At 43.0% G+C, this 26947-nt stretch overlaps 1 protein-coding gene across 3 annotated transcripts in view; it reads left to right on the plus strand.

Moving 5' to 3' along the window:
• Positions 1 to 26947, plus strand: part of TMEM132B (transmembrane protein 132B) — a 184738-nt gene that overhangs the window by 70589 nt on the left and 87202 nt on the right. For all 3 annotated transcript variants that reach the window (XM_052691188.1, XM_052691186.1, XM_052691187.1), the window contains exon 3: positions 4988 to 5128. In XM_052691188.1, the coding sequence (XP_052547148.1) occupies positions 4988 to 5128 (141 nt within the window). The remainder of the gene's footprint in view (positions 1 to 4987; positions 5129 to 26947) is intronic.

Genomic DNA, 26947 nt, shown 5'->3' on the forward strand with positions numbered 1-26947 from the left:
ATTGAGTTATCCTGGAGAGAGGAAAAGGCAAACTTCCTGATGTGGTGTGAAGGTGAGAGGCATTTCTGTGGGTTGGTGACGAGGAACCTTGGCCCCATGATGGCGTCTCAGAACAGGCAGAGCACAGTGAATCTATGTCTTGTTTTGATAAATAATTTGGAGCAGTTATGCATTGGGCTGGCAATGAAGGAGTGGCCTGTGGAGTAGGTTTCAGCTGGGTTGAAATGAAGAGGCAACATCTTGAGTAACACTCCAGCTGACCCAGGATGTCGTCGTTTCCGTCTCTGTTGAGTTCTCTTTAGGGACAAAGCCAAATATGGTGGGTTTTTGTCCCACCATCAGTTCCCACTTCATTTTACTGGTAATACATATTGTCACTGGGTTTGTACCAGGGTCACGCTAAGTTTTCAACCGCCTGATGTCATCATTCTAACACTTTGGGGTTTTCCTTTTGCTTGGTGCACTGCAATGCCCTCTGTTTCACATCTGCCCACACTTCTCCTCCGGGCTTTGCAGGCTGCCTGTCACTTATGTGACAAAAAGGCACATTGTTTGTGCTCCTATACTTGTGGCCTCTAGAAGAAGGCTTGGTTCATTCCAGGATCTTTGTGTATTTTGATGTGCATTTTAAATACTTTGATAGCTTTACTCACTGTGACATTAATACAAACACAGCTGGCCTAGCATTGCTATTTTAGGAAGAATTTGATAGTTAAATAGCTTGAACATAAAGCTGTGACAAGTCTTTTAAAACATAAGAGAACAAAGAAATAACATTCTTGGATAAATACTTCAGAAAATATGTTCTACCCCTATATAGGGCTGCTTGTGTCCCTGCCATACGGGAGCAGTTGCCTGTTTCTCCCACACTCCTGAAAGTTCTCAGCTGTTACGTCTGAGTTCAGTGATTATTTTAATTTATAATGCTTGGCTTAATGTATCTTAAAACACATGTATTTGAACTAGAAACTCCCCAGGGACCTCATTCAGAACTAATTGCTCGCTGTTTGTGCGATTCTTCAAATCTGTAAAATGCTCTGTGAGGGCTTGGAATTACTCAGCTCCATGGTGTGTGGAGTTAAAGATGGGTTGGGGTTTCTAGGCGATGTGTGAGCACGGAGTTGGGGTGGATGGGAGCCTTTCTGGCTCTGCAGAAGCTGTATGGTTTTGGGGAGGTTAGCCAAGCTGGCCTACAGCTTAGATTGCCTGTATGGGAATCTAAGGACGATGATTTTATTTTTAATTGGGCTAAAAAGGAGCGTTGAAGGACTGAATGCAGAAGTGCTTCGAAACTGCAAAGGAAATGTATGATCAGAACCATTATTATTAGTACATTATTGAGAGAGGATTGAACTCGGATTATGTTTTCCCCTGTAATGGGCTGGGGAGAGATGAGCGGATTTCTGAAATAGCTCTGGAAAAGTCTTTTTCCTATCGTTTTGAGCACATTCCATCTGCTGTGAGCACATTCCTGCTTTATTTCCTAAACATCTTTCTCTTCTGTTTCTATTTTAAAGTTCTTTTAACCAAGATTTTACTTCCAATTACTGCTGCTAGGAGGGGTGCTGGGTGTGTTGCCCACATTTACCTTTCAGATGCTGCAGCTAATTGACCAGGAGGCAGTGGCAGTCCCGGCACCGTTTCACTGGTGCTCATCTGCCTAAATCCCTCTTGCAGCCTTTCAGTTACATCCCAGCCCTGGTGATTGCTTGTACTTTCCCCTCTCCTCCTCTTGTACTAAATGAGAGAGCTGCTGAATTCATGGGGTCGCATACATTTAAGTCTGGGATTGCATTTTAAAATAGCTGTTCCAACTTGGCAGGCTGGGGACACTTCTCTTACCCACTCCATTCAGTCCATCATGTTTCCAGCTTTATATTACCCAGTACATGGAGGGCACACTGCTTGTGGGAAAAAGCTCTGCTGGGGATAGCAAATGTATTCTGCAATCTAACTCGAAAGCAGCTTCCTCCATTCTGCATTTATAGGTGGAGAGGAGGGCAAGATTCACTCGTGAAGTAATTGTCATCGATTCCCTTTCTGAATAGCTTTGACACTACCCCCTCCATCCCCACCAGCTCTCTCTTCTGAAGATCTCACAGTCATAAGTGTCATGAAAGGCTGTGCTTGAGAATGTCACATTTCTCTTGGGCTCCCTCCAGCCCTAAAGAAGAGAGCATCATGAATAAATGGTCACCTCCTTTGTGGTACAGACTGTGAATACAGGTGGTAAATTTAAAGGACGTCAGACTTCTTTTTTTTCCAATCCATTCTGTGCATTGTTGCAGCTCCCTAGGAGATGGAAGAACAGCACTTCCCTGTAGTTTGTATGGGGAAAGGAGGTGTAAGGAAATGAAGCAATCCACCCAAGCTTGTCACTGAAGCCTGGCACATAGCAGGCAGTACACCCAACGCCTGGGCTCTCGCGTTGGCCATTCACCATCTCTGCTCCAATTCCTGTCAACTCCCAGTGGGTTTTCCCATTCTTTTCCATGCTCTGAGTCAGCAACTCTCACAGCTGTTTTGTGCCTGAGGATTTGGGGGCTGACTAAAAGACATGAATCACTTATCAGAAGAGTAGTAGCTCCGACCTTCCATACGTAGGCTGCTCGATTTGAATTTCTTGACTTTTTCCTAAGCGAGAATCTGAATTCACTTTTTTTTTTTTTTTATCTTCTTTCAACCTTTCTGGCTGTACTGATATCCAAAAATGCAAAATGACATCTTGTCTCAGCCCACCAGAGCAGACGCACTGCAAAGGATTAGACTGGAAATTTTCCTAAAATGCAGCATTTGGAGATGTTTTTGGAAAACAGAGCAGGGAAGCAGTGGATGTGATGTTCACTTGATGCTAAACCAGCAAGACAGTAGATGGATAGGCAGTGAATGAAGGCTGCAAGCGCAGTCAATGAGCTCCTCTTATGGAACAGTGCCCTGAAGGACGAGCCCAGCGGTGAGCAGGACAGTGGGAGAACCTCAGCTGCATTCAGACCCAGGAGAAGGAGGATGGAGCTGTACAAAGGTCCCACCTGGCTGTAGCCTGCTCCTGAACCATGTCCTGCTGGGGTGTTGAGACCCACCAGGCTCAGAGTGGAGCAGAAGACAGAGCGTGCTGTGGAGTGAGGGTATCCATAGTGCAGTGGGAGGGTGTAACAGGCTTCTGACAGATGGGAAGAGGCTGATGAATCCTGAAATCGTGGTGTAATCCAGCTGTCCTGGCCCCATGCATCTCCTGCCCTTCAATGAAACTTTTATTCACCAGGGCCTTGACTTGGGTGGAAAGCTGGGTTAGAGTTTTCCAAGCTTGTTGTCAAGAAAAAATTAGTAAAGTGAGGGGACAGTGGGGAGGTGAATTTGTTGAAAGTATATAATTTTGTCTGGGGAAGAGAAAATTAAAATAATATCCTTTTTTTTTTTTTTTTTTTTTTTTTTGATCCCCCTTAAGTGCAGTTGACTAAGTCTAAAGAAAAAAAGATGGGCTCCATTGCTGAAGGCTTGGTTCTTTCTCTCATGTAAACTACAAGCCCGTCTGAAATGAAGCTATGTAGGTGTTGTGCAGGAATGATTTGGTCCAGTGTAATTACTACAAAATAAATGAATGTTCCTATGGAAAAAAAGAAGAGGAAACGATACGGAAAGGGCACATAAGCTTTGAGGCATGTTGTCTGGAGATATGAATGTCTGCGGAGAAACACGAAGGAAACAATTAGAAAAATATCAAATGAAATTCTCTCCCTCCAGGAACCATTTTTCATCAGCTTGGTTATGCCAGGCATGGGTTTGGTCCATCACGTCAGGAAAGCCTCGCAGGGAGAAACATGGGCATCATAAAAGCAGGACAAATTAATTCCTTCTCAGAGGAAAAGACCACCCACTGAGTGCTGAAGTGAGTTTGATCCCGGACCACGAACTCAGCTGCAACTTAAAGGAGATTCTTAATCGAGTGGAGTGAGGGCCGACTGGCCACGAGGCTTTGGGGCCAATCCATCACAACTCACTGTTAAGTAACGCTTCATGTCACAGCAGTTGCCGTTTAATTCCACCATACAACTAAGAGGTCCCTCTTGGCCTTGCTTTTAATTAATTAAGTCACAGTAGTGGCGAACGCGGCACGATAGCAGTTGCTTTCAGCCTAATTGTTCTCCAGGCATATTTGCAGCACTCCTGTCGAAATCCCAGGCTTGTTTCTGGAGTCAAGCTGCACAAATGAACTTCCTGCTATTAAAAGCAGTTTGTTTCCTATTCCTTAGCAATCTGTTCCTAATGCAGAGCCCCGCTGGAGCGTGGACTTTTTTTTTTTGTTCAAGCAAATGGCAAAAAATTGTGATGTTTACCAAGTACTGCATGCTTTTAGTGCTACCTGTGCTTGGGAAGTTAAGGTTTTTCATGTCAACACACTATTTCCATCAGAAAGTTTTGCATACTCCATGTGGTAGATCCCAGTGCAATGGCATCATTATTTCCAGCCTGGGTCCAGGGTTTATCCTAACACATTCCTTCTCTTCTCTTCCTGTGCTGTGGTCTTTGAGCAGCAAAGCACATTTTTTCCATGCAAATTCCCCCTAATATTAAGAGCCACCTCACTCCCAAAGGTTTGCAGGCAGGAGGATCTACTTTATATCACAGTGCTCTGAACCTCCATCTCAGACTGCAGGACAGACGCAACAAATTAAATCAACTTATGCTTAGTCACATCTGTTTCATTTGTATCAAACTGGTGCCACTGAAGCAGAAAGCATTCTTATTCTTCGTTCTACACTGTTCCAGCTGAAAATTAACCACCTTTGCGTATAATGAAACTCATACTTCATCTGTTTAAAATAATTGGGCCTGTTTTATTTTTGAAGCAGGCTGACTTGCAGTTGCAATGTATCAGTCTATTACTAATGCAAGAGGGAATATTTCCTCTTTCATCTCCTCTGTTTACCTCTGTGGATTTATTTGTATGGGGTCTGTAACTAAGGAGATCTCTGTGGTTCTCCAACAGAATTAAGACTGCCCCAGGTGTGAAGATCTTGGACGTCAGAGTCAGTGATGCGGACCAGTGGGGAGTTCAAGAGGAGACTGACAGCGCCAGGACCACTGCCACGATCACCTGCATGCACAATGACCCGGACCCTGAAAGCAGGTAGGCTCCTCTGTGCATTAACTCTTGCTGAAATGCTGATGGAAACTTTTCTGATGAGTACTATTGCTCTTTTGACAGTAGCATTTGCTCCTTCTTGTCTGTGTTGGAAGAACTATAAGTGCTGTGATTAGAGCTTTGTTCCTTTTGTTTCGCTTCTGAGCTTGAGAAATAGATGGCTGAGTGTAACTAGAGGCAGCCAACTCGTCCTGGCTCACATTTTCTTTTCTTGCACCTTAAGGGCAGCAGAAGTCCCTTTGCCAAAGAGCCAATGGATAAATAAATGGATTAGAATAGAAAAATATGGAGAATAATTGAGAAATAATCGAAATAGGACAATGCTGTCTCTTTTATTTGAAAAGCTGCAGAAGTAATAGCTATTAAGTGTTCTTTATTAATGGTGCAGAACACCTATGAGTATCTGTGAACTGTCTAGTGAATGCTGGGTGCATTTGTTATGGTAATGCTCCCGCCAGCTATATCAAACATAATGAGAAATTTATATTGTTAGTCAGAATTATGTATTTGACAATACAAGCAATTTCTCTTCATTATCATGCAGTTACTGTACATTTAGAGTACACTGTGCATACATTTAGCATTAAATTGCATCATAATTAGAAAAGCACAAAACTTTTTGTCAAAACTTTGATTTGAGGAGCCTTCTGCACCCATTCTTCCTGAAAGCTCTTTGTTTAGAGCTAGGAAGATTATTGCCAAAGGTTTGGCATGCAAAGTGTAGTTCTGCTCTGTTGAACTTCTGGAGCTGTATTTGGGGAGCAAAGGAGTTCTGGGTACCTGCAGTATGAGTGCTGAGGTGAGAGCTATTTACCTTGGGTTCACTTTTCAGTGACAAAAAGGAATACTGCTGGATGTGTAAAACAGGCCTTGTGCATGGCAAACTGAAAGCTCCTGTTTCTCTCCAGTAAGGATGGAGAGTGGAGGTGACTGAGTGGGATGTGGGCATTTGCTTTGCAAACACACAAAGCGAGGGGAGGCAGTTCCTATGCGTTTAGTCTCTTAAGTGATGCAGAGTTTTCTGGCATTAAAAGTCACAGAAACACTTCAGTTTGTTACCTGCTTCATGCCTTTCCTGCCCACTGAAAAACAAACAACATCAGCAGTAAAGATTTCCCTCTTGTTTCCATTCATCGCAGTTGCAAGTCTGAATTTGTGCTGTTGCAAATTGTGGCTGCCTCTCATTCTTTATTTTTTTTGCTGGGGTTCCGTGAGCTCCTGCAGTGGTGAAGCAGGGCTCTGGCGGCTGGAATAAGCTTTGCCACCAAATCCTTTGTCTTTCAACTACATTTCCTTACTCTTCCAATGCCTTTGACCCACTGGTGGTGGAAAGCTCATGGTATGGTGGCTCTGGGGTTGGGGGTGCAGCGCTGGCCCCAGTGTGAAATGCTGAGGCAAGAGGAAGACTGAAGATGCTTTGGTGGGACAGAGGAGACTTTCTACCTAATGCAACTGTTTTTTTTTTTAAGGTTAAAAAAGAACAGGCAAGGTACTGAAACTTACTGCCTTGTACGTGGTTTCACTAATCCATGGAATTATACCTGTCACAGTAACTTACTTTTTATTAAAACTGATTTTTGCTTTGTATTGAACTGTTAAATTGCACAAAAGCAAGGAATCTCGAGTTAATTAATACTTTGACCCTTTCCTTTGTGAGATTAGTTTTAATATTTTTGGATTAATTAAAGTATGCAAATGGAAACTGCTGAAAGATCACTTCCAGATTTGCAAATACTGTAGTGCTTAGAGTAAATATTTAGCTTTGATTTTTACTTTACTTTGCCTTTTTGGTCATAGCAGTGGCCCTCTCGTTTCTTTTGGAGAATGTTAAGTGTTTCGTAGGGATTCTGATGCTTTGTGTAAACAAGCAGAGGCTTGAACTTGCTGCTGCTGAGGTCAGTGTGGCAAAACTGCCTGTGAGAAACTCAGGGAGCTTTTTAAGGGCAGTTTATATGTGAGCAGAGGTTTGGTGAAAATGAGAACCATCCTGCCATGTCTCTGCTGCACTGCTGATGTCTGTCTGTCCACTGCTCTGCACTTGGGCTGCTCCCTCCTCCCCAGTGCATGACCCAAGTAAGAGCCTGCAGCATTCCCTGCTGCAAGGAGAGCTGCCCTGTTGGGCTGCAGTGTGGTGGCAATCCCTTCTCCATTCCCTTCAGCCGCTGTTATTGGTGGGAGCCTTTTCAAACTTGCTTACTTTCCTAATCTTCTCCTTCTCCCCTCTGCAATGTTATCGTTATCATGAGGTTTTCATCTCCGTTTCTCACATTTCCCTACGCAAATTGAGTGTTCATTAAAATGGTTTAAATTAAGACCTTTCCTCCTTTCATGCGGAGTGCATCGTGCCTTTTCTGTGCATTACTTTTTTAAAAAATAATCCTTATCACAATGTTTCAGGCAGTTTACATTATATTCTATTAAAAATCCATTTTGTCCAAGCTTGTCACAATTCACAGATTAAAGCTTCGCAGAGTGTGTTTTGTTAGGAATACATTCATAAATTCACCTCTTTAGTCGTCCCAGAAGCTTGTATTTAAAACCTCTTTTGATAACGTAGTTGAACAAAGGGTATAAAAAGATTTATTTTAAATATACACAAGTATATTGCATGCACCTATTCTGCTCTGTGCAGAGCCTTGCTTTGCCCCCATTGCTGTCATCTCAAAGGAGCTTTTTGGGAGCTCATTCAGCAAGGAGATGGGTTGTCCTCCGTGCTTATTCTCTGCTGGGGGCGGAACTCCATGAATCTCATTGAGGGAGACTTAGTTGGATCAGAAGTTTGTTGCTTCAAAAAGATACAGTTTCTACTTCAAGCACACTCCTGGATGATGCCTGCAGCTGGGAAAAGGTTCATAGGAAAGAACCTTAATGGATTTCTGTGCAGAGTGCAGAGTGCGTTTTGCAAAGGAGCAGAGGAAGTCAGGGCTGGCAGGCTTAGAAAAGAGTCAGGAGCTCCCAGCTGTCCATGCAGAACAGCTGTATGCGTGAAGGACTGGCAGCTTACCCTGTGCTGTAGGGTGACATGTTGAATTATTGCAAGCTGCTGTGCCCCATAACTTTGCAGTGATATCCAGAGGCATGGTATAGCAGGAACTTTGCCCGTGATCCTGCTTGTTTTAGGATTGGCTTATTTCAGACCGCTGGTGTTCTCATTTGAAAGGCCCCACAAAGCAAAATGTTTCTTGGTGCTGGTTTCTGCTTTGCTGGAAAGCTGAAGGACGGCACCTTGGTGTGACCTGACCTTTGGCTCACAAGAACGAGGCGGACAGACTCAAAAGTTGAGGCTGAGAAGTGGCCGCTCTCCTTTGGAAGGGAGTATAAGAGACGTCGTTCTCCTCACTCAGGATAACTGTCATTACATTTTATTGGATTATTAGCTGAGGGGGAATCTAATTCCATGACAAAGTAGTCCTTTAATCAGAAAGGTTGTATTTATGCTAACTGGCGAAGTTACTGAAATTGATTTCACCTGCAGGCTGAGCATAAAGTGACCAAACCTCTTCTCACTCAGGGGTTATTTTATCTCCGTGTCAATAATGCAGCTTCCATCTCTCAGAATATCCATCACTGCATAAATTAAACTTGTGTGAGGGACGCTCAGAAGGCAGAAATAGGGAAGCTGAAAGCTTCAGAGGTTTCTTTAAGTTTCTGTCAGAACTATTTGTTCTGCTGCATGGACAATTTATATCTTTTTTAATTGATGCAGACCAACTCAGCTGTTCGGCGTTTGACATTATCTATCTTCAAACTTGAATAAAAAATTAATATTCTGCAATGATATTCCATTTCTCTGCCATTTTAAAAAGTGTTCAAAGAATTCAAATAATTTAAATGACTTTAAAAAATTATAACCATAGCGTGTGCTATGTATCTTTATACATATGTATCTTTCAATCAGGGAAAGCAGTTATTTCATGTATTTATAGGTATGCAAATAGAGCCCGCTGTTTTGAAATAATTCACTTCTTTTTTTTGCACTTGGGAATGCCCTTTGAACCTGAAATCTCAGGAGAAAAGAAAAAAAAGAAAAAAAAGATGTGAAATTGGCTGTCAGTTAAGATATGGGCATGTATTTATTTAAAGTAAATCTGTGTTATTGGAGCTGATGAACTGAGCAAAAATGTTGTATCGCTTGGTTTTGTTTTTAAAGCTTGGCCCTGGACCGAGGTAGGGGAGGCAGAAAGAGTGTGAGCTCCTGTCCTTGGGCACTGCATCCATCACAGCAGCCTTGGGTCTTTGGGAAAGGAAGGTTTTGCTTGAAAAGGAAAAGAGGAGCTGAAGGTGTGGGCAGAAGTCGCAGACTGTGCGGTGCAGTGTACTGCCTTGGGTGTTCCTCTGCTATTCTTATGCACTTGCTGCTTTGCTTAGGTCAGAAGTGTCATGGGCAAAGAAATGTGCTTTGAATGTGGGGTGAGGGTGGCCTGTAGATCCTGTAGGAGTTCATTCTCTGGCCTTGGCAAGACCCCAAGGCTGCGCTGTCTCTTGAGCCATTGATGAAGAGAATTTTTATCTTCAACGTGCCGGTTTTAAGGTTGCGACCTCTATTATGAGTGATGGAGTCTGCTCTGCTTTGTGTAAAGAGTGTTCCACTGAGAAGCATCCACACACATTTTCAAACACAAATGACTCAATGGTGTCACACAGAAAACCCGATAAGAAGAATTTTAACTAACCTTTATTCTTTACATGTGTGCCTTTTTGTATGAAAGAATCCAAGCAGGCTTGGAAATGTTTCAGTGAGATAAAAGCGCTGACACCTCTCAGTAGCTTAAAGAGGACATAAAAAATAATAGACAATTAACAGCAGTAGGAAGGACCACTTAGTGTAGAAAGCTGCGGTTTTAGGATCAAATGGAAATGTATCATTTCAGGAGGATATTTTCTTTCTTTTTTTTTTCTTCTTCTTTTCGTTCAAGGCTAAGAACAATGAAATTGTCTGTCCATCTCCTGTTGGGAGCCTAATAGCTTGATAACCACATGATTCCTCTCCTGGCCAGCCGGCTTTTTCAGATGGCTGTTTCTTCCTCTATCTTAGTTAAACTCACTGCTGCTCTGGTAAAGTCCCCAGAAGAGATGGGTCAGAGGGATTACTTACTGCTAGTCTGGATAATTGCTTCTTTACTGTGGTTCATGCATCCAAGAAAGTAGTGGCTCTTCTTAAGGCAGCCGTGCTGTGCTGGTGCAGTACTTTTACTATGGCCCAAGGAAATCTTTTTGAACAAATGCATCTTTGATAACTGGAAAAACCCGTCGAGCAGTACAGCAAGGGATTTGGACAGTTGTATGGAAAATCTGGAAAGTGGGAAACTTCTTTTTGGAAGAACTCAACAGTATTCACCTGTATTCAGTGGTTTAAGATGATGTGGTACAGGGGCTTGAAAATGATGTGGAAAACTAACAGCTGGTAACATCTGACATAAGGAGCATCTAAGTTGGATCATCAGGCCTTGCTCACCTCTAGATGTGATGCTGGGATCAGAAGAGCTGATTCTGATTTCTGACAACTCGATAGGTCACAGCTGTGTCTGAGGCTTAAGGCTTTTTTTTAGTCTGTTTCGTGGTTCTAGAAGCAGTTTGACAGACAAACACTGAGCTTTTAATTTCGGCCCTTTCAATTTTGATCTCCATATATGTATATTGGCAGTTCAGAAGGTGTAAGCCAATGGAAGCCATTTCTTAATACGTGTCTTTGATTTTTGTATATTATCTGGGTTAAATAGCAAAAAATATATATGTGCAACTCAATGATACTTTGGTTTTCTCAGTTCAACAACAAATATACCAAGTGGCTTCAATAACCTCTTCACCCATGTGTTCCACAAAACCTGATTCAGTGCCTATTTTGAGTGATATTTCCTCTGAAAGATGAGCCTAATCATTCTGAAATGAGTCTTGTTTTTGAATTTGACCTAATTAACTTCATTTTGGGTATATCATTCCTAGATGCGAATCTTAATGTAACAGTTGGGAAAGTTTAATTTCAGGGTAGGATAGTCTGCATAATTAGGGCTGAGAGAATATAGCAGGAAGGCTGGGAGCAAATACCTAATGCATGCTGATGACTGAATGACTTCAAATTGTTATTCATCCGTTGGTGCTTGCATGGCTTTTCCATATTAGTTGCCAAAGGGAGTATGATATACTCAAGAGTCAGTGGGCTTCTCTGAGGCTCTGCCAGTCTGTTTGTTTTCATGGTTGTTTGAATTACTGCATGTGAGTTACCACAGAAGGTCCATCCTTGCTGATAGGAAAGTTTCAGTGGGCTTAGTGGAGAGGGATGGAGAACACGTGGTCAAAACCATTACCCACAAACGTGACCTGATTCTTCTGTAAATATTGTACTTAGGCACATACTCCCAGTAATAAAACCTGTTCTGGCAAACTGAAGTCTAGATTCAGAAGAGTGCCACTTAAGTAACTGCTTGCTCTTAAGTACCTAACTTGGTTCTGTTGATGCCTGTTACAGTGATGAAGGAGGTACTTGGAGTCAGCAATTAGGGAGAGCTCTGTGTGGAAAATACAGGTCTTGATGGTAAGACACACTATGTATAATAAGAGGCATTAGTGTGTCACACCTGAAAATATTGTTGAAATTGGAAATTGAACTCTTCTGTCGCACAGAAATGTTCCTGAGCATATTAGAAATGTTACTAAGGGATTTATTTTTGGCAACTGTACACAGAGATTTAAGAGCCATAATTGGATTGTTCCTTGATATAATAGGACTGGAAAAAATTACTGAATGTGTATGAAATCGGAGAGCTGGTATGTGTGGCATGTTTAATTCGCACCTTCACCGGCTTATGAGCTTGACTTGTAGCAGAGCCTCCTGCACACATAGGAATTCCATGCAGTGTGTGTTGACTTGCTTACTTAACAGCCAGTGCATGAAAGTACCAAAGCTAACAACTCATTTATTAGGCGTCTGGCCAAAAATTGAACTCATTTTATTGTTAGGAGGTGATGTTGCTAGGCAACTATTTAAGTACTGGCAAATATTAAGTTGGTTACTTTGATTTATTTGAATCATCCGTGCCAAATAAATTATATAATATCCCAGCATTAAGTTTGCATGAATTAGTTCTTGCTTTAGTTTGAATTTTTCAGTCATTTTCCCATTGATATTCCTCACCCATGTTTATAACTTGAAAAGATCATTTTTGAAACCCATAATGTAACTCTTGCAAAAAGAGAAAGTAAGCTGAGTGTCAGTGTATGATTTTTTATTTTTTAATCAAACCTCAGTGTTTTGTTTGAGGAGAACATGAAACCAGATGAAAGCTAAGAGCCCTTGCACGTTCACCGGTGCGATGAATCTGTAAATGAAGACTTGTCACTGTTGCAAATCCCCTGGTCCTCTGAGGTAACCGCAGAGGTGATGCAGCTCTTTGGGTTGGCATCACTCACCCAAATAGAGTGCTTCAACTCTTTAAAAAAGGGTGTGCTCAGCATTGTGCCATCAAAAAGAAATTTAGGTTGTTCTCTTAGGGCTTTTTAGTGTGGAGTTTTGACTGTTGAAGTTATCGGTCTGAGCGGTGAGCGGGCAGCAGAGGTATTTTTGCTCTCCCTGCTGGGCAGTTTTCAGCCATGCTGCTTTTCTACATCTGACTGGTGGATCTTTTTGTTAGATAAGCACTCTTCTTAATGGTGTACTCTTTAATTTCTCTGCTGACAGGAGTAGGAAATAAGTTACTCCTCTTTTAAAAAGAGTGATTTAAGTAGGGAATAATGAATGCAAAATGCTGTCATTAAAAATCAGTAGATAATCTGATGGATCATCTGTCACTCCCGAGCCTTGCCATAAAAAAAAGTAGATAATAATTTTTAAGAAGAAAATAAAAATGTTCAGGATGAGTATGGGACATATTGACTGTGACTGCTTTAATAACGAAAACTGTTTTTTATTTAATGAGCAACACCTTGAGACTTTTGCCCGAGAAACATGCTCTAGAAGAGAATTTCCTTCAAGAGCCTTTCAGAAAGGGTCTACCGTGAGAGCTGAGGTATTTTAGAATTCTGCAGTCCTTTAAAATTCACACAGCAAAGAGCAGATGTCCATGCTGGTTTGCACACCTTGATTTCACTTTTTTGTATCATTTTTGAGGGGTTGCTGATCTCCTTTGAAATCCAGTAATTGGATAGTTGCTCTGTGTTCAGCTGGACTAAGGGTTGCTTGGTGTTTAGTGATGTTGGAAATTTGCCTCTTCCTTCCTTATTCAGCTGAATAAATGTCATCCACGTCACAGCACGTGAGGGATCAGAGCATGGGTGGCAGTTCTTGGATGGATGCAGAAACTGCCCTTTTCTTTTATAGAGGTTTGACATCATAGCAGAATGGGTCAAGCACAGCACCGCAGCTCCCTCCTGTTTCCCAGTGTATAATTCACTCAACTTTTCTAATATTCAGGTTTTAAGCACGCTGTTGCCCTAGGCCAGGTGAACTTCTGTGTGTTCCAAAAGATCCCTAGTGGAGGAACTAAAAAAACACATCATATGTAGGAGCTGAAAGTACCAGAGGACTTGCATTGGTTTGGAGCTGCTCAGCCATTTGTGTGTTTATCCTTAGCACAAATGCTTAAAGGCACTGGAGCTCCATTCCTTGTGGTTTACAGTACAAATTCTCTACTTGTTAAAAATATAGTAACAGTAAGTATTGTAACAAGCTGGAGAACCGGGTGGCCGGGGGCAGGATTTCATTCAACTAATTGAATGGAATAAGGAGTTGACCACCTGCAGTGGGACAATTTGAGCTCATGCCTCGTGATCCAGTGAATTCCTGGAGCTTTTGGTTGGGCTGTCAGTTAGTCCTCACTTATATTCACCTCTTCTGATGAGAGGATGTCTGCTGGACTTCTTCCCTCTGCAGAGATCAGCAGAACTGAGGTGGCGATGTGAGCTGTAGTGCTGCTGCAGCCATGATGGAATGACAATCTGCTGCACACTGCAAGTGTGCTTCTGCGTTCCTGCCGTGAGTGGTTGATTCTCATATCTTTCAGTTCTGTACATCAGGAACTTTTTAACAAGGCGTGTTAATGCACAAAAGCCCAAATTTAAGCTTTATTCTGTTATTTTTTTGCAGTAAGACCTCACGCTTAAATACAGAAATAAAATGTTTTCGGCATGCATGACCTTCCTTAATGACATCTTTCTCCCTATTTCAAATAAAATTCATTTTAAATGTTTCCATACCCTAAACTGTAGGATATCTCTGTGACAGAGGTAGAATGTGAATCCTAAATTGAACTTGGAGCTCTCTGTGATGAAATGAATGCTAAATGCACCTTTATTTGTAGTCCTGCCTGTTACATTTTTCTTTGTCAGCACGAGCCTTATTCCTCCAAATATATTACTGAATGAGGGAAAGAAACTACTCCTTTATCTGCATGTGCTGATGCCTGTAATCCATCGGTTCATTTTCTGTGCTATTTTCTTTGTGTGGTTCTTCTCCAGCTTATGTAGCACAGAAAAACTTAATTGCTCAAGTCTGATGTACTTTTCTATTCCAGGCAACAGTGTAGGTTGCTAAACTATTATGTGGGAGATGCCTTCTGGAATATGAAGTGTGTGCTGCAGTTGGGATATGGCAGGGTTAGGGCCTGCTCTAGGAAGAACATTTTAATTAGAGTTTTGGATATCTTCTGTGGAGCTGCCAATGCACTTTTCATCTGATGAGGCGAGGAAAGACCCATTTCCCTTCATAGCTGCTTTCTATGTTTTGCCTTTGAAAGTTTTGTTCAGTTGTCAGCATTGCAAATAATATGCTTGGTGCTGGATTGCTGTAACACTGGAGTCAAAACGCGCCCCAAAAGACTGGGGCAGATCACTCATTTGTACACACTGTACCCGACTTAATCATCTTTTAGATGGCTTTAATTGGGTCTCTGGATGAAAATCTAAGTTCACTTCTGGTCAAAATGGTGTCTTGTATAACGATGGCTGTTCAGAAACCAAAGTGTTGGGGAGTTGATCAGGATTGAATGGGTCCATGGTCTGCACCTGACCTTGGGCCAGTGGTTGAACTCCTCTCTAAGTTCTCAAAGTGCTGTGGAGGAATCAATTGTGATGCATAGCCTTATTAAGTAGTATTGGTGATGCATATTGACAAGTCTTGCAGTTTTTATCGTGTATCCTCAAATGCTTATTCAGTAAGTCACAGACTCCTGGTGTGATTTAATAAAAGAATTCATCTCGAATCTAAAGACAAAAGCAAGATTCTTCTCGTCATGAAAAAATTATGAAAATTTCATGAGATTCAAAAGACAAGAAAGCAAAGAGAGAACACTGAAAAAAACTCCTTAGGATGAGTTCATGAATATGCAGGGGATTTTTGCATGTTGGTGATGCTGAGGAGGGCTCTTGCATTAGCCCAGCTGGACTGCATGCTGCGGTAGGGCAGGCTTCCACATGGTCAGCCCTAAGTCATCTGTCTTCTGCTAGTGATTTGATTCCTTGTCTCGACAATTAGTGATGGAGCAGTCAGTAATTGTAAGATGAACATGGTCAGTCTACTTGCTAATACACCGTGAACGCAAACACTGGAAGTTCTGAGGATCCCTGCACTGCTAATTAGTATTTCTGTGGTTTCACTAATCACTTGAACTGGGAACTTGGCCAAAACTAACAGAAGACACTTCCAGTACAATAAATTGTTTTAATTTTGGTGATGTGATCTTATGCATGGCTCAGTGTTTCTGAAGGCAAGAGTAGAATAAAATCTCATTTTGCATGATAACATATGCAAATCAGAACTTTTTGGTCCCAGTAGAAGCTCTGCTTCTATTGACAGGGTGCTAGCAAAATGCTGTTAAGAATAAAAAGCCACTAAAACTTTATTTTGCTGATAGTATTTCATTATTGCTTTGTAAGCTACCTTATCCATAGGGCAAAATCTGCCGAAGAGATAAGATCCCATAACTTCTGTTTGCTTGCATCGTTCTCTTTGTGATTTATACAGTGCCATAGATGTTCATGGCATTTTGCAGACATATAAAAGATTGACATGTTCCTGCCTCAAAGAACGTAAAAATTCTGCAGTTTAGCAGCAGTCAGCAGTTCCTCCTATCTGAATTTTACTTTTAACGGCACTGTATAAAATCACTATTACACAGTCACCAAATGAAATAGCATTTTATTTTTAGTTACAAATGTATTTTCCTCCCCCCTGATTTTTTGCTAAAGGTTCCACTCTGTCTAGATGAGGGGCTGCCTGAGGTTGGGACAGAAGCAGTGCAGAGCAGCCCCCCATGCTCTGCCCATGGACAATTACCTGTAGCAGTGTCCCCATAACCGATGGTAAGGGACCATATAGCACTGAATGTGGCAGGGACATTTACGTTATGGGCTCTGCTGAGGAGGGGAAGATTCATAGCTCTTTCCACATCTCCTTTCGCATCAGGAGCCAAACTGCATTCCGTGGCAATGACTCCTGGCCATCCCTGCTTTACGCGAGGTTTGAACTAGTGACCAGCAATTAAACGCTCTGTATCCCGTTATCAAGTTCTTGAGCCTCTCAGCAGGCACTTCATGCTGTTAGCAAGAGGCTTGGGGCGATTTCTAGAGCTCTTAACAGAGGTCAATCGAGTAATTCATTACCGACTACCCTGAAAATCTTTCCATTAAAGTTTAAGGGTCAAGGTGAGTAAAACATTTGAAGTGGGTAATACTTATGTCCCTATCTGGAAGAGAATACATTCACCTGCTCAACTCTTTAAGTACATATGAAACCATTTCCCATCATTGATTTGCAACAACTGAATGTTGTTTTATTACCAGCATTTTTAGTGTCATCTTTCTACTTGACACGTCTTTGCAGTCTGCATCATAACTGTATAGTAATTATACATGCAATTTTAGGATTTCTAGGCAGTTGTATAAAGTGAAATCCATCTATATCCTGCCCAAGTAATTTAATGGAATTACACGTATAAACATAACATTAAAAGCAATTTTCTGAGACTTGTGATTACACTGATTTTGTTTGTCACACACCTGCATGTTCCTGATCTGCCACGTTCTGTCACTCACAGTAAACTCCATCCCAAAGCACAGTGTGACAGATGATAGTGAATGTGATACATAATAACTTTTGAAAATGGTGATACTTGGGAAAATCTTAGTTTCACCCTGTTAAACGCTTTGAAAAGGAATTATATTGAAAATAAGTAAGATTCTGGGTGTTCTAAGCATAACTAAGATTCTCTTGAATTTTACATATTCTTTTGATGAATTAGGGGAAGGGAAGAGTGTCTTTGATTCTTCTGCCAGCCAAAGGTGGGTGCAGCACCTCTCCTGATGGACAGACAGGTTTTGATTCTTTGATTGCTGTGGGAGGATGGTGCATGGGTATGGGGTTGGCCAAGCATCAGCTCCCAGTGCCTCAACAGCACTCTGTGTTTGCCTTGCTCTGGTTTGCTCTCATTGTGTCTCTGTGTGGTTCACCATCTCTGATTGCCTGCAGTGGGTAATCATGCTCTGGTATCAGCTGTTGTGTTTTGCTGGGTAGCCACCTTCATTTGAGGTTTTTATCTTTATCAGTACAGAGTGTCTGATCTCTTTATCTGCAGTTAGGAGACCCACCATGGGCAGGACGTGGTTTTCACCCTGTGCATACTATGCCTCCTGGTGGCAACTCCACAAGTCCCAGCTCTTGTCCTTAATGAAGGAGGCAAGAGTAGACCCTGGTGCCCTAAGAAAAGGGATGGAGAATTTGGAAGGAAAGCACCAAGGCCTTCACACATGGCTGGGTGGCACCTCCCAGCATCACCCAGGGTGCTTGGCCATGGTGGGAACCAGATCGGGGTCTCTCTGACGTGCACAAATGTTTTACCAGCTGTGCTGTAAACTGCAGGGATTGCGGGAATTTCAGTCGCATGCTCTGCTGGGGGCAGCTAATATCCTTCCTGACTAAGAACATCGCCTAGAGGGACCATTCTGTGTGTAACACTCTGGTAGAGAAAGTGGTACCAGGCGCCGAGCAAGGCGGGTAGAAGACTAATGTGTTCTGTGTTAAATGGTGTCTTGGGTTTTGCTGGGTCCCTATTCATAAAACACAACAAAGTGGCGACAAGGATAAACCTTGTCAGCTAGAGGAGCTGCTGGGAATACCAGAGAGTACTTAGTGACTTAAACAAATCAAATTTTGAAATCCTCCCTTCCAAAGGAAAGCACAGAGAGGATTTAAGTAGAGTGAACAAGCGTATTTGCAGCGAAATGGCAGCATGTCTGAGGCGGTGGGGAGAGGATGCTGTAGGATGAGTGTGGCCATCTTGAGCAGCACCATGGGGCCTGGGCCATTGCTGGGCCCTCAGTCCACCTCCTGGCAGTGACAGAGGGGAGTAGGCTCTTTCCAAAAGTGTTTTGGGTGGCAAGACCCCTCCTGCTTGCTGTTGGTTCCTGCTGCAAGGGGTTAACTGTACCTTGGTTGCTGATACCCTATTTGGGTCTGGGAAGATTCCTTTTTAATTGTAATTAGGCTGTCCTTGTGTTCATGGCTTGTTTCCACATGGGAATTGTTCCCGACAGAAGCTGTTCCAGGAGTTTGGCTGCCAGCCTGGTGCTGGGCTGCAGCTCGCTGCTGAGCCAGATGCTCCCTCTGAGGCTCTGGCCAAGTCTCTTAGACTCTTTGTGCCTCAGTTTCTAATCATAAAATGCAAATATGAATATCTACCTGTCTTACAAGGGACTTAGCTACAGAAATCAGGGTATTAAGTGCTCTTCGAGAGTGCTGTGGGGAATGGCATGAGTTCTTCAGACAGGCAGGCAGCAACACCCGTGGGTTTGAGTCTGGTTTGGCCTGTTTTCTTAGCTGAGGAAAATGAATGCACTAGTTACAGAGCTTCTGTAGCAAGAGGAATGATCAAGAGAAGGCTGTAAAATCTATGCTCTCCTGCATAAGCATGTCAGCGAAATTCCTTGGGCTTTTCAGAAGTACTTAACACTCACTGGAGTTTGCAGTCATATAACAGACGATCCCAAGAAACCTCTGTTTGTGTCTACTACCACTGCTCCCCTCAGGGGACTTGACCCAAGAGCCTCTCCATCCTTTTTGGTGGCCACTGGCTAGTCCAGGAAAGGCTGGTTGCTGCTGTCATCAGACTGTACAGGTAGAATATGTGATGTGCATGTTGGGACGCTGAAAGACAGAGATGGGACCTTTCTCTAATGGGACACGATAGTGCATTGTTGCTTGTGCATCACCAAGTACGTCAGAGCTGAGCTGAAAGTCAATTTTTATCTTGCTTTACCTGTTTCTTTCCTTCTTTTCTTTTCCTCTGAACTATTACATTGTATTCCCTAAGGGTAGGATAGGGCCTTTGCTCTATTACATGGAAACTTATTGAAAACTTGTGGAAAATTATGTTCCTTTTCACAGTTCTCTACTATTGTATTAACTTGTTCAAAGAGCTCCAGCAGGTTACTGAGTTCTCTCCAGCAGGGACTCTGCTGCCTCAAGCCTTTGCTGTGAATCTCACCTTAATTAGATCCTTCATCCCTTTCTCAAGAACAGATGGGAGGCTCAGGGCTCTGAAATATTTGGGGTCTCCTGAGAGACCTGAGGAGTGGTCCTCCATGGTGTGCAACCCCTCACAAGTACAACCATCAACACCAGTCCTCCCCTTTGAGGCTCACTGGGCTGGTCCAGCATGGATACCCTTCCTACTGCCTGTGGTGTGCTGCAGGCTCCTGTTGACCTTAGAGGCTCCCTGCTGTCCTAGTTTCAGCTGGGATGGAGGTAATTTTTTTCTCTGTGGTGTCTGATATGGTGCTATGTTTTGGCTTTAGGAGAAAAGCGACGTTGATGGGTACTATAAGATTTTTCTTGTCATACATACAGTAGTCACCAGTATTCAGTGGTGCTCACGCCTCACGTTCTGATCTTAATATCTACTAAGACAGAGGCATCCATCACCTCTCTCACTGCTTCAGCATTCACTAGTCAGCGGCTTATGCAATTGATAGAGAGCTTTGTACCTTTCTGCCTTGTGCTAGATGTTTCCAAGCTGATGAATGGGTGCCAGAAAAAAGCACTAAAACATGACCTATTGAAAACTCTATAGGCCAGTTCATAACCCACATTATGGATGAGAAATCTGGTCACCACTGGATTGCACGTGTTGGTTTTTTTTTTTTTAACATGCTTTCTTGAAACAGCATTTTTTTCTGCCAGCAGCTCACAGCAAGACATGTCCCTGCCATGTGTCTGAGAACTAACCTGATACAGCACAGGTGATCAAAGGAGGTTGTTGACAGTGGAAGGAGACTGAACCACAGGAAATTGAGCCCTCTTTCTCCTGGGTACTCTAAAGAAGATGCATTGCTGTGTGTTTGTGGTGACTTACATTTTTTGTCACTATTGTAACCTGTTCACTTTCTTGGCTTGTCAGCCAAATACGTGCTAGCCAGCAGTCTTCCCTGTCTTTGGATCAATACCTGCTAGTAGCAGTAGTTTTTCCAATAGAAAATGTGACATATAGCTTTGTTTGCTTCCTTCATTCCTTCCTTTGCCAGTCTAAGCCTTTGGTTCAGCTCCGTGTATGCCAAAGGGGCTTTACAAGTGAAGCACCTGCATGCTTGGAGTTTAGTCTGAAACAGGACTAGGCAACCTTCATTTGGAAACGGGGGAGGTAGTTCCAAATGCTGAACTGAGCCTCTGAAGGCTGGATATGTAAAGGATGAAGAAACAGCCCCAGGTGAAAACCCTTGTAGAAGGTTTCTGTTCTGTTTTCTGGGCCTTGGAATACATACAAACCCATTAAAATGAGACCATAAAACAAGCCATGGGCTTTGGTGTATGTGCAAGTTTGGCAAGATGCAAAGCAAAGAGCAGAAAGATTTAAAACAAGTATCCTTCTGAAATTATAGTTTCGAACAGGGAGCTCCAGGCCAATCGATGAGAGTCTGCTTTTGTTATGGTCACAAAAATCACAAGTCTGACTCATGCTGTTACAGTGATGCACAGTGTTGTCAAGGTAATGGATTCAGGCACTTGGCATATACAGGAGAGGGGGGGGAGGGTGGAAAAGGCAAGGAAGCATTCTGCAGACCTACAGGAACGAGTTTTTTGGATTAAGGATTAAGGATTTTTTTATTTTTTTATTTGCACAGCAGTGATGGAGAATGCCCAGTTTTTGTTGTAGAAGTGAGTTTAAAGCCCTGGCCTATTGCTGCTGTCACACACATCACCCATGGGAATGCTGTTCTTTCCCTGACGTAGCAGGGTTTGTGAACTTTTGCTGCTTTACCTCCCCTGGCTGGCACCCAAGAACCTTCCGTCCATCAGGTTTAAGTGGAAACAAGAGAGAGGGAGAGGGCAGAGGTGTTGGGAACGTGACTCCTGCTTCACTTCCTTAGGAAAAGAGCTTGGTTCTAACGGAGCTGTTGAATTAGCAGAATTCCTAAGAGACTGAGGTAAGCAGGAAGCTCTGCGGACTGTGGTTGTAATCCATCAAGACCTTTTTTTCTTTTTCCCCTTCCTTTTCCCACCTCCTTTTTTCCTTTTTTTCTTCATCTTTTTTATTTTCTTCTTATTCTCCTGTTTCTTTTTTGCCTCTTTTCTCTTTCTTTCTGTTCTCATTTCTTCACTTTGTTTTCATGGTAGAAGCAACATTTTAAAGCATTATTTAAAGACAGACTTGACAGAATCAGCCAAAAAGGCAAGAGAAGTGGGATTTCTGTTGTCAAAACTTTGCAATCCAGTCTGCTTGCTTAGTTGTACTTTGATAGAGAGAGAAACTGACAGAAAAAAAAAAAAAAGAAAAAAAGAAAAAAGAAAGCAACCAACTTTTAAAAGCTATCAAGATGAGGGATTGCTGCCTATAAAGCTCTATAAGACAAATCCTTCCATAAATAACTCTTTGTCGTTCTTTCACTGGCTTAAATGAAATCAGAAATGGGCAGCAAAAGAGAAATATCGCCCTTACTGAGGTATTCTGATTTGTAAGGACCGCTAATGCAAAGGACATGGTAAGCATGTGAACAATGCACTGCAACTGTGCACTGCAAGGAGCTGACACACAACCACGGCTGGGACAGAGCTGACAAATGGCATGATGCAGGGCACTTGCCTGTGGAACCTTCTGAACGGGCCGAATCATTCAGGTCTTTCAGTATGGCACCTACAGCCTTACTTAGTTGTTTCCTGTGTGTTGACTCTCTGAGTCAATATAGAGTGTATTGCACTAATTAGCAGTGACAATATTTTATCCTCCAAATGACAACACACAGTGAAGTTGGCTTAGACATGCGGCAAATCAGTGTGGCTAAATAAAGTGCTGCTTAAAAATAATGTGGTGGGTAGGCATTTAAACACCACAGTCTAATGGTTAGATCCAGCAGTGATTCTTTTGTTTCTGTAAATTAAATACCAACCAGAAAAGCAAAAGGAAAAGACTGAGAAGACCATAAGAAACATGGTAAAGGTATTAAAAGAGTGCACTACTCTCAGAGGCAAAATTTTGGTGTTCAGGAGTCACTTGAGGTGTATCTCACAACTCATGCTGTTTTCTTTCCAGCAATGCACAGTACAGTGAGGATGCTATTGATTTAAACTGGGGAGGAAGCACAGTGTTATCTCTTGTCCTGGGCAAGTATGCACAAACTCCTGATTTAAATGCTAGTGGATCTGAGGAGTGTCTCAGAGCAAACCCAAGTCTTGGGGAAATAATCTTTTCCTTCCCCTTTCCTTCCCTGGATGCTTATATTTCATCACCTGTACTATGATGAAATGTGATATGTAAGTCACAGGCTTTCCAAGAAAATAGAATAATAAATTCGCGCTTCTGCACAAGAGCTTTTTCCTGATTCATCCTGGGCACAGAGAGCGTTGTGATGAGTATTCTCTGGCTCTTGGGTATAAGGGACAGTGGGGATGGCCGAAGCAAAGGAATAAAGCACTTCTCTGCTTTGCAGCAGCAGTCAGGGCTTTCTGTTCAGCCACTGGGAGGTGCATGAAAACAAGAGAAACCGCGTCTTCCTCCCGAGGAGCAGAGAGCTGCTGCTCCCAGACAGGGGAGACTGAAGTTGCCGTGCATTCAGTTTAACTGCTGATATTGAGAATCAGGCGGTCTCTTCTTTTGGGATAGCGGTGTATATGTGTTTTGTTTTGTCGTGTGGTTGTTTTTTTTTGCTTGAATTGTGGTATTATTAGGTCATTGTGCTCGAAAACTGCATAGGTGTGTCACTAGCAATGTCACTTTGTGCAGTGCCAGCCCTCTTGCTGCTGCTGTTGGGCTGGGAGGCAGGCTGGAATCCTGCTGGCTGTGCTCTTATTCCCCAAAGGGCTGGCTTTCAGTCCTGGGACCTTGGGGATAGAGCTGTGCCCATGACAGGAGTACAGGAGGAACTGTGCTTATTGAAGCAGGAACGATGCTGGAAGGGACCAGCCCTGCTCTTTTTAACAGAAAGTTAAACTGCAATTAGTGCGTGAATCCAGGCTGGGTTTGGCGCACGGGGGGAAACTCCAGCTGTCCCACACTAGGAAATAAACCCACACCCATCATTTCAGCCCTACCTGTGAGGTAGGAAGCTTTGATAGCTGCCTCACATACAGGTGTACCTAAGGCTGTATAATGACAACTATTCATGAGATAGAACACATAGAATATCAGTGCAGTTACTTTGATGTTCTGTGCAGTAGCAGGGCAGTGCTACAGGGATATGGACCCATAAAATGGAGGCTTGGAAATGACTGCAAGGGTTTCTGCCTGATGCTGCAAATTAACAATAAGCCTCAGGGGCATGGTGTAATTATTTACTTTGCTAAATAACACAGAGGAACTATGGTTTAATTACAGTAGTTTAGCTGTGCAATGGAATTGCAGAGAATGTAGCTTCAGTGCACTGCAATAATGAGCCTTGCTAACGGTTACTTCTAATATTGGATAATATTTCTTTTGTTTTAAATCATCCTTTCTAAATGAGTTCCATGCAGATGAGAAGGAGCCTTTCCAAAGTATCACAATGGATTGTTTTTGTTTCCGAAAGACACAACCCAACAAGGCATTTGATATTACAATTATACTCAGTAAAGCCAGATGCATTTGGCTCTTCTCTTATGTCACTGACATCCCTTTTGTGCTGGATTTTGATGAAATTTCAATGCAAAACCATGTAACTGGGCATCTTTAGATGGGGGAAATCTCTATTTCCCAATCCTACCACCAATCCAGTCAACTTCTTCATGTCTTTTTAGCTATAGATGCTGATCTAAGCGCGTGGTAAAATCAGTTAGGCAAAATCTGCAGTCTCTTTCCTGCTTTGTACCTGTAAGGAGATTGAATGCCTTTCCCAGACAAGCTGATAGAATACCTGTAGTGTTCTGTGTCACACAGGGCCTGAAGAACATGGAAATACAGGTTGTTCCCTTGTACAGCTGTCCGGGCGTAGTTAGATTTTGTGTTCGGGGAGCTGGTAATTCTTCAAGCTGTCAGCTTTTGGGGTGGGTGAGTGACTGAAGCAGAGAGACTGATGTCTGGCGGTTGGAGGACTGCAGGCTGTGCTTACAGAGCAGCTGAGCATCTCGGCAAGATTCAGAAAATAAATGACACTAGTGGTAAATAGGGGAACGTACCCCAGGAAAAGCATTCCCTCTGGGGAAGAGCAGGAAATAAAAGGCTGGTTTAGTGCTGTACTTTGGCTGTAAAAATGAGGCTGTTGTACATAGAGATAGAAGGGATGTCAGTGTTCTCTTCTTAGGAATGTTGCTATTAGCCCATGTCCTGGCCCAGATGTGAACTGGGGTAATTTTATTTTACAGATCAGCATTTTCATTGTTGTTTCAAAATATTGCTACTTCTCTGTTTTTCAGATTTAGTCATACTGAAAAAATGTATGTATTCTTTGCAAAGTTTTAATGTTATGGCTGTGTAGACATCCATAAGTTTTTGCCTGAAGAAGGGCTGGGGGCTGTGCATGGGGAAACCTTGTGCAGGTGGGAAGGACATCAGAATTCAGCCTGGCTCAGGAGCAAATGCAAGCAGCAGCAGGACTGCAAGTGCAAATAGCACACAGGCAAGAGTCTGTAGAGATCTGCAGCAGAAGCAGATGAGCCAGCCTGCTTCTCACCAGGACCTATTGTGTGCCCCATGCATCTCCCCTCCCTGTGACCTGCACGCTCTACGTTCGGGGTTGCTGAAGTGATGATCCGTAAAAGGTATAAATGTAATAAATTCAGACAGCAGCAGCAGAGTTAGAGAAGCCTCATGCCACAATCTCCTGCTTCCTACTGCTAAAAACGTGTAGCCAGAGCATTGCTGATCTGCCTGCTGCAATCAGAGATGTTTGCATGCTGCACTGAACATATGCTCTAGGTACTCTCCGCAGGGGCTGGCAGATTGCTTCCTCTGTGCAATCATTTGTGTTGCTGCTGCTGTTCCCCTGCCCAAATGCAGGTCTCAAACCCACACAATCATTTCCAGTTCTGCTTTACGTGTTCCTGATGCTGGGGCTCTCAGAGGACTGCTGCTTAAAAGGTGCAGTCTCCAAGCCAGCCCTTGAAACCAGAAATACTGAGATCTGGAGACTTGAATTTTGGATTTTTTAAAGTTTATTTTTGGCTGGAATTTTGAGACTACATCTCATCAACTACTAGAATAAAATTCAAACAGAGAGTCTATGTAACCATAGGCCTGAGTTCTCTCCTAGAAGAGACGCTGGCACTGGGGGCAGCCCTCCTTATTCAGCTCCTCTACATACAGATCTGATAAATGAGCAGCATAACAACTCTTTGATAACAGCATGCAGAAAAAACATCTCATGCAAATAGTGATGAACTCAGCGTGCAATTTCACCTTTTGGGTGTGTGTGGGCCGCTCACACCAGCAGTGTGCATCGTAATCCCTGCAGGTCGTGGAGGTCCCTCAGTGCTCAGAGGGGTTAAGAAAAGGAAGGTGTTCAGGAGAAACTGCTGCGCTACTGCTCTTCAGTCCCCAGTTGGTGTAATGTGTATGGCAGAATGACAAACTTTGTTTGCACGGCTGAGGTGTTAATCCAGTTTTGGTGTTGACAGTCCCTCTTTCCTTCCAGCAGAAGCAACTCAACGTTTTTACTCTATATTTTCCCCCCCCCTTCATTTTTTCCAGGGCCATATGGGCATTTTGGCTTGGAGTTGAGGCACGGGACATGGTGGTGCAACCAAGCACGCTTTGCATATGGGCTGCTGCTTTGTTACGGCAGCTCATGTCTGCTCCTCTGGGAGCAGAAATCTGTTTAAAGAGACTGTAAGATAGCAGTGCAGCTGGTTAGGTGAAAGTTTCAACTTTAGAAACTTCTCAAGGAGGCAGAGAAGAAGAATTAAGTGGGTGTCAGGGGAAGAACAAAAGAATGATGCTAACTGAAAAAGCGTTATTAGGATAAAATCGCTCTCTGGATCCACTCAGGCAATGATGGATGGGATGTGTACACAACATTGATCAGTGTGCATTTTATTTCCTTAGTCTGTCTGCTGCCTACCAGAAGGGTGTATCACCTCATTCTTAGTGGTTTTTGCTTTTCTGAGAGTGGCCCTGGTTTCATATGCCCTGAGACTGCTGTTCTGGCAGTGGGAAAGGATCACTGTTTGGCTCTGAATCAACCACAAGACCTTTCCTAAGCTCTCTGTCCCTATCCAGCATCAAACCAAGAGCAGAATGTGCTCTTTTCTTTGTCAGGCTGGTATCTGTTGGGCCCCTAAGGTTGGTCTTTTATTGGAAGTACGTGCTGGAAGCAGTAGGGGAGCTCCAAAAGCACAGAGCCTTTGGACATCCAGGCACGTTAGGGGATGCTGTGCCCTGTCCTGATGGAACAGATGAGAAGCAGGTGTTGAAGTTA

This window comes from Tympanuchus pallidicinctus, unplaced genomic scaffold, assembly GCF_026119805.1.
Source record: "Tympanuchus pallidicinctus isolate F22 unplaced genomic scaffold, pur_lepc_1.0 scaffold28, whole genome shotgun sequence".
Classification (NCBI taxonomy): domain Eukaryota; kingdom Metazoa; phylum Chordata; class Aves; order Galliformes; family Phasianidae; genus Tympanuchus; species Tympanuchus pallidicinctus.